Source organism: Sander vitreus, chromosome 8 (assembly GCF_031162955.1).
Source record: "Sander vitreus isolate 19-12246 chromosome 8, sanVit1, whole genome shotgun sequence".
In the NCBI taxonomy this organism is placed as follows: Eukaryota; Metazoa; Chordata; class Actinopteri; order Perciformes; family Percidae; genus Sander; species Sander vitreus.
This window is the reverse complement of record NC_135862.1, coordinates 8879793-8891219: the sequence shown is the minus strand read 5'-3', so window position 1 is coordinate 8891219 and position 11427 is coordinate 8879793. Positions and strand designations below refer to the sequence as shown.

Here is an 11427-nt window from a genome sequence, read left to right as displayed (position 1 = left end):
TATTAGAGACGTCCGATTTTTTTGGGTATGTCTCGTCACGTGCATACCCGAGACGCTGAGGCGCGAGAGCCGCTTCTCACCGGCGACTACCTGGAGCCGAACGAGCTGGACTCAGATGAAGGTAAAAGTTGTTGCCACTCCATCACTAACTGCGGTTTAACTCATGTTTAATTTAATAATCAAACACACAGCGTGATGCAAGATATCATTTAGTAGTTGTCACCTTATTTTTTTATGGAAGCCCATTTGTGCTAATGTGATTCAACAAAGACCCTGTAGCCTTAATGTAATGTAAGACATTATGATTTAGTATCTCAAAAATGAGAAACTTTCTCAAATAATAATAATGACTTAGTATGTTTTGAGAATTATTTTTTTGTTGTTGTTATTTTGAGAACGTTTCCTAACTATTTTGAGAAACTAAATTAATCCAAAGATTAGCTGTAGTTTATATGTTCAGGGAACCAGGGAAATTTTGGTATTTTTGCTTAAAGAATACACGATTAATAAATTAATTAAATCAAAATAGTTGCTGATTAATTTTCAGTCAATCGACTAATCAATCATTCTCTTCAGCTCTACATACCACAGATGGCACAGAGACACTAGAAACAAATGTATGTAATTCATAGTTTGTGTTTATTTGGTGCAAAAACTAAATATTCTCAAAAACAAAAAAAAACTTTATAGTGACAATTTCTTCGTCATGTCTCCATACTGTGAGAAGAAGTATTGAGTGAGGTCATCATTGGATCAGATCAACCTCTTTCAGGGGACAGTGGTCAAGTAGAGTGTGCACTGAAGCTTAACCCAGTTTCCCCAACAGCTATAATTCATTTTTTTAATCTCTTTTATACTAAGTGTGTGGCTTGATATGTACTAGTCTCGCCAACAAAATGAGCGTCTTAAGCTTTTGTGATATCATCAATTTCACCGGGAATCATTGTTTCACTTGACCTATTTGTGTGGTTTTTGCTGCTTTTTAGGTGAAACTATTTTCGACAGCAGCGCCTCAAATATCACTCGTGATGTCGGTGAGAGTGCACAGAAAAGATTAACATATGAGGAAGCAGTAGATATAGCAGGTAATATAAAGCGTGATGGTGTTGTTGTTACTTCAGGCTGTCTGTTTTGTGTTGCTCTTAAACATAAGTAGAATAAAATGTAAGGTGAAACAAATGCAAAAGTCAAAATATTATTGATGTTTTTTTTTTGGGGAACCCTGGTAAATCCAGATTTGAGGATATCTCACTTTAAACTGGAGGATTACATGCTTCTAATTTGAAAAATGCATCATCCTCAAGCTTAAAACATGGCAATGTAGATGCACAGATGGCAAAGCAACGTTCAAAATATAATTTGGGTACATCAATGTGAAATAATTCAGCTCAGTTTCTGCCACATTAGATTTAACAGTATCTTTAAAACATTCTGACTTGTAAAACGGAGGTGTCTGTTGACCATAATGGGCAGGGCAGCTGGACTACATTACTGTTGAATATATCCAAAATAGGCCTATAAATACATCAGATAATTCGTTAACGGATAACTTGTCTGTTTGTTTTTTCACTCTTTGTTCTGCTTTTGCTCTCAGGTTTTGGTTTGTTCCACTGGCTGCTGTTGGTGGTGTGTGGCTGGGCCAATGCCAGCGATGCCGTGGAGATTCTCTGTGTGTCTTTTCTCCTGCCAACAGCGCGCTGCGATCTGCTGCTGAGCTCTTCAGACATGGGCCTGCTGACTGCCAGCATTTTCCTCGGTGAATCACAATCATTTAATAAATCAGTTGGCGTACCTGAGCTGTGGTCAATCGACAGAAAAATTAATAAGAAATTATTTAGCTAATTGGTTATCGTTCCAGTTCTTTTTTTTAAAAGCAAAAATGGCCAATATTCTCTGGTTTCAGCTTCTCAAATTAGAGGTTTTGATGCTTTTTTGTTGTTGTTGTATGTGACAGTAAATTGAATATCTTTGGGGTTTGGACTGTTGGTCGGTCAAAACAAGCACATTAAAGACATCACTGTGAGCTCTTTTTCACTCTTTTTAAATATTGTCACCATTGAACAGTGGCATCTTTCTCATACCTCCCATAAATTTGAATTAGTCACAATAAATACATTTAGTAAAAAGTTAAATTAACACAAATGCAAAATGAAAAAAATAGGTTGATTTTTGGTTACTGTTCTGAACGAATTAAAAATCTAATGTTTTTGACTTGGAAAAAAAAAATTACAAACACAGAACATGATGGTGCAGTGTAAAAGGACTAAAACTAGATTTAAATTTTTTTTGGCAACATTTAAATAAAAAAAGGAAACAAGCCCGAACTATTCTTCTAGTTGTAAAATCAACACTGAAGCGAAAACATTGTGCAAACATAATAAAGTTTAAAAAAAATTGTATAAAAACACTTTATTAAAAGGATATGAGGATGAAGAGAGATTATTGTGATGGTGGGTTAGTATGCTGATTGTGAGGGTTAGTGATTCAGAACGGGTTGTTAGGTGCAAAATGTTAAATGTTTGGTATGTGTTTAAAATTATATGTTTTTGTGTTTTTATCTTGCTATACAAAATATATAATATATACAGGAACTATATATAGTTGAATGAGGGGTGAGAAAAATAACAAGCTTCAGCTTCATCCCGTTCCTTTTCGGACAGATTAGAGGAAATAAGGATTACAGAAAATAAAATTAGTTATAATAATAATAATAGTAACAAATATTTACACAATAAACACCCTTATATAAACAGACACTAATTAGAGCTAAATGCTAATGTTGGATTATTATTGCCTTAATTCCTGTTCTCTAGGAATGATGGTGGGCGGCTACATGTGGGGATACCTGGCTGACCAGAGGGGGCGTCGCAGGGTCTTGGTTGTGTCCCTGACGGTTAACGGGGTGTTTGGAGCTCTGGCCAGCGTGGCTCCGTGGTTCTGGCTCTTCCTGCTGCTGCGGTTCATCAGCGGCATCGGGTGAGCACATGATTTGTATGCGTTTTAAATTTTGTATTTACATGAAGTCATTCAGCTGAAAGCAACAAACTGTAGGATGAAGTATGTTTCGGTGCTTAGAGAGATTATACTCCAACCAACAGGTCATAGAATACACCTACATGTTCCTTCATGAAGGACATTTTGGAAAAGAAAATCACAGAAATCACTTTAGGTGTTTGCAAAATACAAGTCAGGCGAGTCAGATAAGGGCTGGTAAAATGTACTAGACCAACCAGTGTAACCTTTTGAAACACCAGAATAGGCCTAAAAAATGAATCATTTAAAGGTACAATATGTAACATTTCTACATAAAAATGTCTAAAAACAAACATACCTATGTTATATATTTTTACGAGTTGTGTTCTTACACTGTCCCAAATGTTTCCACCAAATTACAAACCCAGAGAAATCTGTTATTTTATTTTTGACACGAGACATTTCATTTATTTGCCCGTCAGTGGCGACATATAACCTTTCACCCTCTAGTTACTCGTAACTTCCGTCAAAACACTGGCTCCCAGATTCCCCCAGCAATCCTCACCCACACCCGTCTCTCAGCCTCCTTGAGTAACGTTACAACTAACCCCGTCCGCCCTGGTGTTGAAAACATCCAAAAGGTGAATGATATGAGAAATATATTGTGATAGTGTGGTTTTAGCTGCTGGCTAATGTCAGCTTGCTGGCTCACTAGCTAACTGGTCAGCTACCAATACAAATCGAATCAAGAAAAACGTTATTATGTTGGGGAAACTGCAGCTATTTTATTAGAATAACATGAATAAACGTAACGTGAATAAACTAGAATGTGTAAACTCGTCCGGGGATGGTTTTTAACAATAAAAACTCCCATAATTCCACGCAACTTCCCAACGTCATCAAAAGTCTGTGTTTACCATCCATTGTTTTGATTGAGAGCTCTAGAATAAAAGCTGTTTTCTTCCCCTCTGCAGTGTCGGTGGGTCGATCCCTGTTATCTTCTCCTACTTCTCAGAGTTTATGCCCCGTCAGAGGAGAGGTGCAATGATCAGCGCTCTGGCCACCTTCTGGATGGCAGGAAACATCCTGGCTGCAGGTGGGAAAATACATCAGTACAACAATATCAGTGTTGCAGGATAAAAATTTCATCATTTCATGAAAGTTTTAAGCACAACTCGTATTATGATAAACCTCAGTCACATACTATCATTCAGTGTGTATCGTTGTGCACAAAAGCTTGGTGGTGTAATCAATCCACCTTTTAACAGCATCAAAGACAAAAAAAACAACACAGAGTTGTGAAATGGAAAATGTGTAGCCCCATGTGTTAAGCAGTGAGTGGCGGTCTTTTATTTGCAGGACTGGCCTGGTTGGTGATTCCAAGAACCTGGGCCCATTTTTCACTGGGATCACTGGACTTTCAGAGCTGGAGACTGTTTGTGGTGCTCTGCTCCGTCCCCAGCCTCACCTCAGCCGTCCTCTTCAGGCTGCTCATGCCTGAAAGCCCCAAGTTCCTCATGGAGGTATTTAAAAGCCCGACTTGTTCTCGTGTTTGCAGCCTGCTTTTTTTCTTCTGTTCTGTCTTTGAGATTTGTGTCCTGTCTTTGCTGCCAGGCTGGCCGGGAGAAAGAGGCGATCCGGGTCTTCCAAATGATATTTGAGCTGAACATGTGGGGAAAGGGAAAGGATTTCCCGGTATGAACTAAATGATGTACTTTATATGCCTCTAGGACTCATTATCAAATGTTTACTGAACACATTTAATGTGATAAAACACAGGAGTAAAGTGGTAAAAAGGATAAAGCACACACATGTAGCATACAATGGAGATGTAAATGAGAACTATTGGACCCAAGAAACACACACACACAACCAAAGGTTGTAGTGCAATAGGGACGTGATATTTGTAATGATGAGTAACTTATTTGCATGTGGTTTGTTCAAGTTCTCTAAACGCTTCCTTCCTTTATGTTAAAGCATAATAATTTACTGAAAGTGTAACAACTGTCATCTTGAACTCTTTTGAAGGAATTTGGTTTGTGCAACGGCTCCAAGCAAAGAGGGGAACTGGACGAGACCAGGACCTGGAGTTCACATAGAGAGAGACTTGCCTGTATTTTGAAAAAGGTAATGTCACAAATTTGGACAAATGCCCTGTTTTGTTCCAACAACAGTCCAAAAATCAAAGATACTTTCATGTAAAACGGAAAACCATTACATTTTCACATATGCAAATCTGGAACTGGTGATTTTTGGGCATTTTTGCTTGAAAAACAATGAATTGATTATCCAAATAGCTGCTGATATTTTCTGTTGATTGACTTATTAATGAATCAACTAATTATTTCAGCATCTATCTATCATCTATCCTCTATCTTTAGAGTCTACTTAAGATGAAGGCTTTAGATGAAGTAATGAAGCCCACCATAAAGCCCTCATAGTGTCAGTTATTGTAGTTCAGTTGCACATATTCCCAAACATATTTTCAATAAAATTGGCACAAACCAGTTGGCAGTAAAGACTGGACTTGCAGGTGTCCTTTTTGCCCCTTTCAAACTAATTTAATATAATGTAAAGTAATTCTTACTTACTTACCTTTTTATAATTAGAACATTTCCTTGATTATTGCTATTTGTCATTGCCATTTAAAATAGTGTCTTTGATTAAACTTGCAGGTCCTGGTTCCCATTGAACAGATGTTTAATGATTCACTTAAATCCAGGAGCTTTGCACTGCTCATCATCTTCTACTGCATTTCCTTTGGGTGAGAAACGCCATCTGCATGTCTACATATACATAGACTTAGGAGCATCTGTAGTGTAACTTCTGTTGTCGGGATTGTGTATAAGTTAAGTGTTTTTCATGTGTGTTTTAACACCGCTTATGTGGTAAATCTGCAGCAGGCAGCTCTGCAGCTTTAAATGGCAGTGAGAGATAACCATTGCAAATATGTTATCTTTAACAACCAAAAATCATGATTAACTTAACTGCAAAAACTGTTAAAAAGAAAAAAAGAAAAAAAATGTTCTACTTTAACAACTTGTCTGTGATGCTTTAGACCAAACTACACAGTCTCAAGGCAGGACTTTGCCATACAAGTGTAGTTTTACATTGAAAACTGACTGTACCATTTATTCTTATCCAAAAGCTAACGTGTGTGTGTATGTCTGTGTGTCTGTGTCTGTGTCTGTGTGTACTAGTTACTACGGACTGTGGATGTGGTTCCCAGAGCTGTTTGAGAGAATTGAGGACGGCGGCTCGCCCTGTGCCAACGTGTCCCTGCTGCTGTCTCCACTCCACAACCAAAGCTGCTACCCGGTCAAGACAGCAGGTTAGTTTCTGGGATGACAAAGTTAATTATGTTGATTTTTACTGCAGTCAGCAAACACATAACTGCTCATGAAGCAAACATTTATAGCTTTACCACAAAGAACGTATGCAGTTTGAGAATAAGGTTATAATAAAGAATCATTAGTACAATTATATCCCCTCGTCTCATGAAAGTACACTTAATACTATACATGAACAGAGTTAGAAGAGGTATTGATAACATTTGGTGTTTAAAACAAGGGTTACACAACGTAGGAAATCAGTGAACCGAGACAAATATACCGAGACAGTGAAAACATTGTCCTCAGGGTATTTTTGTAGACTTGTAGATGCTTCATTTGTCTCAATAAATGTTTTCTTTCTTTTGCAAGATGAACTACTTTGGTAACTTGCTCTGACCCTAATAAGAGCACCAGATCAGACTAACCCCCAAGACATCCTCCTTAAACATTAGCATTCTGTTGATCCCTGCGAACATAAACATTTCATGTCACAGTCCAGAGAGACTTGCTGCTCAGGTGAATTGGAGACTCTAAATTGCCTCTAGGTTTGGATTTGTTGTCTCCTTGTTTTTATTGCGACCTGTCTGGTCTGTATCTGTAAGCTTTCTTTCACGAGACTGCAATTTTCCTGGAAAGAACTTTCCAGAAAGAACTAGTTTCTAATTATAAAGAACATAGCAAGAGTATTCAGTACCTACACTTCCATTTGATTTATTACATCAACTGCTCACATAACCTAGAGACTAACCTACAAAGTTTCAATTATAAATGAATAATAAATGGGGTTAAATTGATCTTTTCTTTCTTTTTCCCCATAACTAGTACCAATTTACATAGTTCTTTCCAGGAGAATTACACACCTCTAACATAAAATAAGTCATTACACGGGGCGACCTCTAACTCACCCAGTAGAGTGCGGCCACATGTAGGCTGGGTCCTTGGCAGCGGCCACGGGTTCGATTCCGACCCACGGCCCTTTGCTGCATGTCGTCCCCCCTCTCTCTCCCCTTTCCTGTCTTCAATCCGTCCTGTCAATAAAGGCCATATAAGCCCCAAAAAAAATCATCTTTAAAAAAACAATAACAAAGCATTACCCGTTGTGTCCCACCCCACTGCATGCTGGGATCGGCTCCAGCACCGTGCAACCCAGAAACCGAATAATCTGAATCTAAAAAATAAAAATAAAACATGGATGGATGTTTCTTCCTTACCTTCCTGTATCTCTTCCTCGCCCGACAGTGTATATGGAGGGCTTCATCATTGCTGCATCAAACTTACCGGGAAACATCTTCACTATTCTTATGATGGACAGCATGGGAGGAAAGGCTCTACTGTGTGAGTCTTTCTGTAAAAGCTGAGATATTTTTCAACTATTTTGTTTCACTTCTTTACCACAAGATCGTGCTGCCAAGAAGTGTCCATCCACATAACCAGCTAGTTTTTATACCTTGAATGACGTCCGTTGTTTCTCCAGCCTGCAGCCTGCTGGTGTCCAGTCTGAGCGTCTTCCTCATCTATGTGGTCCAGACCAAAGCCCAGAGTCTGATCCTCTCCTGCGTCTTCAGCGGCGTCTCCGTCATCGCCTGGAATGCCCTGGACGTGGTGGGAACGGAGCTCTACCCGACCCAGCTAAGGTATACTTTTCTTAAAACTTAAGTCCATAGAAGTGGCTTAAACGTGGTGGTTTAGATATTTCTGTCAATTTGGATTTTGAATTACCTAGACATGTTTTATTTTTTTAACTTGCCAAGTTAGGATCACCGAGCCAATCTGAGGGATAAAGGACAAACTAAATTTAAATTAAATATTTGCACAATATATAATAAATACAATTCCAGTGAGATGTAATCCCATCAGTTTCAACTTGTGCACGAATCATCATAAAGCAGAATGTGGCCACAAGATGAAGTGCAGTGGTGGAATGTAACTAAGTACATTACTTATTTTTCTTTTAATGCCACATTCTACTTCTACTCCACACACAACATTTCAGAGAGAAATGTTGTACTTTTTACTCCACTACATTAACCTGACAGCTTTAGTTACTAGTTACTTTACAAATATAGATTTTTGCACACAAAACTCATGTGGTTTATAAAATCTGATGTTTTATTATAAATTAAACTACCCAACAATATACAAGCCTACAAGTCCAGTTGAAATGATTAGACCATTAAACACAGAACTGTTTGGATCGTTTCCAGTTTCTAAAATGTGAGGATTTTTCTGCATTGAGTACTTTTTACTTTTAATACTTTAGGTCCATTTTCCTGATGATACATACATACTTTTACTTAAGTATCATTTTCAATGTAGGACTTTTACTTGTAAGAGTATTTTTACAGTGTGGTATTAGTACTTTTACTTAAAGCTTTAGTGCGTAACTTTTTGATATTAATAAACGTCCGTTACATTCAAGCCATTGCCAAATGAGTTGCTACAAAGCTAATTAATGGCGCTTATACCCACTGCTAGTACCAGCTCTACTCGGCTCGGCTCGATTCGGCCGCGGTGCCCCGTCCTCCATTTTCCATTGCAGATTTAGTACCGCCTCATGCGTTAGGCGGGCGTAGCTGGTCGTCATAGCGACGTCGCAGGAAACTGCCGTGACCTAACGTGACACACACACACACACACACACACACACAGAACGTCGAAGGTGTGTTGTTTTTGATTCTCGGCATGTGGCTGTTGCCACAGCTAGAAGACAAATTTTGTTTTAAAAGAAGCTGGAGGCAGCAAAAAAACAAAACACTGCTGGCTAAACTATTTAAAAATGGCAGATTTGTTCAGGACACCCCCGTCTGTCGCTAGCAATGATGACGCAGTGATTAGTGACGATTCTCTCCGACCAATCAGTAGTCTGATGGTTTTCACGTCACCTTTTGGTATCGACTCAGCTCGCTTGGAACCTCGACGGAGGTGATACTAAAAGAAGTACCTGTTGGCAGGTACCAGGTACTTTTTTTCACAATGGAAAAACAAAAAAGGCGAGGTGAGTCGAGCAGGTACCATGTAATGATCCACACAACTCTCTCTGTATTTCTCAGTATGGCTGCTACTTTCCTGCGCAGAAACTCGAGTGAAAATAATTACCTCTCCATAGAGTCCATAATGTTTTTTTAATCCTTCTGTCCTCCTTAGCTGCTAGCAACTGCATGGAGAAGGGGTGGGGCCGCGTGCGTGATCACGGAAGGTTTGTATTGCGTGGACGCTCCGACAGTGTTGTTGTTATTACTTAGAATTCCTCATGGGGGCGACAGAAACTACTACGCACTATAGCTTTAAGTAAAGGATCTGAATACTTCTTCCACCACTGATGAAGTGTGATCTAATACAGTGGTTCCCAAACCTTTTCATGTCAAGGACTCCTAAACTGACACAAATTAGACCACGGAGCCCCATTTGAAAAAAGATTTCATCCCAAGGTCCCGCATCTAAAATGATTTTTGGTTTTAAATGTTTTATTACAAAACGTGTATGAAACCCATGACCAAAAGTTATATTGACGGCATTCTGTCATTGTGTTACTTATGGATGGATGTATAGTGAAAATAAGTTATTCCCCTTTTTGCTGGGGACCCCCTGGAACTCACCCCTGTGGGTCCCCGGACCCCGCTTTGAGAACCACTGATCTAATATCTTGTTTCCTTTTTCTTTACTTTCTTCTTTTTTCATCTTTAGATTAAGATATCCTACTTTTTTTTTCTTCCTTTCAAAATAAACTATTAGCTGTGTTTTTGTGCAGCATGAAAAACAGGACAGCAAACATTGCACATTGCAAGTAAACTAACAAAATAAATCAGCAGGAATCTTGACAGTTTGGGGGAAAGTGTCAGGTTGTGCACTTATTAAATTAGCTCTGTTTTTAGTAAATATACAAACAGCTGCTCACATGTCCTGGTGTTTCTCTTCTTCTTTTCTTTCCTTCAGGTCCTCTGCTCTCGGTTTCTTCACAGGAGTGGGCCGAGTGGCAGCCATCATGGGTAACGTAGCCTTTGGAAAGTTGGTAGACACAAACTGTGCCGTCCCGGTCCTGCTGGTGTCAGCTCTGCTGCTCACCGGAGGACTGGTGGCTCTTCTGCTTCCACAAACCAGGCAGACGGAGCTCACCTGATGGCTCACAATCTACATTACATTATTTTATATAAATAAATTATTAGAAAACAACATCCTCTTAATTTCCTCACGAAAGCAGACTGGAGGATCTCTGATTGTTTATCTCCTGTTTTTGCTCCCAGAGGATATTTGAATCCTGTGCCTTCTGTCATCTCTCTGTGCCTTTGTACGGTGCCTCATTTAAAATACCAAAGACAAGAAAAAATTGTCAAAAGACAGCGGTGACTCCATTTTCGAAGAATTATTATTCCGGAAAGTGAGAAAGTAGTGTGTAGTGTGTTAGTAAAGCGGAATTTCTTTCTTCAGTCCTATAGATTGTGAGCTTGTGATGATTAAAACTCTTTTCAGGTGTGAGTCAAAGTATAAAGGACACCTTTCAAAAGTTTGTCTTTAAACTCTACAAACATCTTACTTTATATGTTGAACATGATTTCTGGAGTATAATAAGTGATGCTGCTGGTTACGCAAAAGTTTTGTTAAAGATATTTCTAGAAAAGAAACACTGCACATTCCACATATTGTGTACATCTATGCATGCATACATGTATATACATATCATTTTGTACCCAATCTGTCATTTTTCCTGCACAAACTGGACCACACCAGTTCAGCATTCCTATGGGAAACCAAAGATTGCTAATTTCAGATTACAATCATTTAAAAAAGGAACAAGTACAGATGAACAAACCCTTTTATATGAGCTTGAGTTGCATTATTGTTGATGGGCTCATATTCCCATCGGTGATTCTGTAAAGCTGTCTGTACTTTGTGGCTACTGAAGCAGTTTGTTTAAACAAACACTACATCCCTTCATGTCAGCTGTGCGTGTTTTGTGTGTAATGTCACCTACACTCTCATACAGCTCAGGTTTTACTTAACATGCTGGTGGAACTAGTATTCAGTTCCTTTACTTAAGTAAAAGTACCAATACAACAGTATAAAAAATACTTCACTACAAGTTAAAGGTGCTCTAAGAGATGTCACGCGTTTTTTAGGCTACAAC

At 38.7% G+C, this 11427-nt stretch overlaps 1 protein-coding gene across 1 annotated transcript; it reads left to right on the top strand.

The window, feature by feature from the left end:
- The first annotated feature begins 18 nt into the window (after positions 1–18).
- Positions 19–11237, top strand: sv2 (synaptic vesicle glycoprotein 2). The gene is made up of 13 exons (XM_078256669.1): positions 19–121; positions 987–1085; positions 1595–1756; positions 2814–2976; positions 3948–4069; positions 4333–4496; positions 4588–4668; positions 5002–5100; positions 5649–5737; positions 6174–6304; positions 7545–7640; positions 7780–7939; positions 10239–11237. Exons 1-13 carry the CDS (start codon positions 28–30, stop codon positions 10420–10422), a joined length of 1644 nt encoding a protein of 547 aa, XP_078112795.1. The 5' UTR covers positions 19–27; the 3' UTR covers positions 10423–11237.
- The last annotated feature ends 190 nt before the right edge of the window (positions 11238–11427 follow it).

Bases quoted from the DNA above. Each gene is read 5' to 3' on its own strand.
- sv2 (XM_078256669.1), top strand. From the start codon at position 28: ATGTCTCGTCACGTGCATACCCGAGACGCTGAGGCGCGAGAGCCGCTT. The intron at 2,977-3,947 runs GTGAGCACATGA...TCCCCTCTGCAG, and splicing joins CGGTTCATCAGCGGCATCGG to TGTCGGTGGGTCGATCCCTG. The intron at 4,497-4,587 runs GTATTTAAAAGC...CTTTGCTGCCAG, and splicing joins GCCCCAAGTTCCTCATGGAG to GCTGGCCGGGAGAAAGAGGC.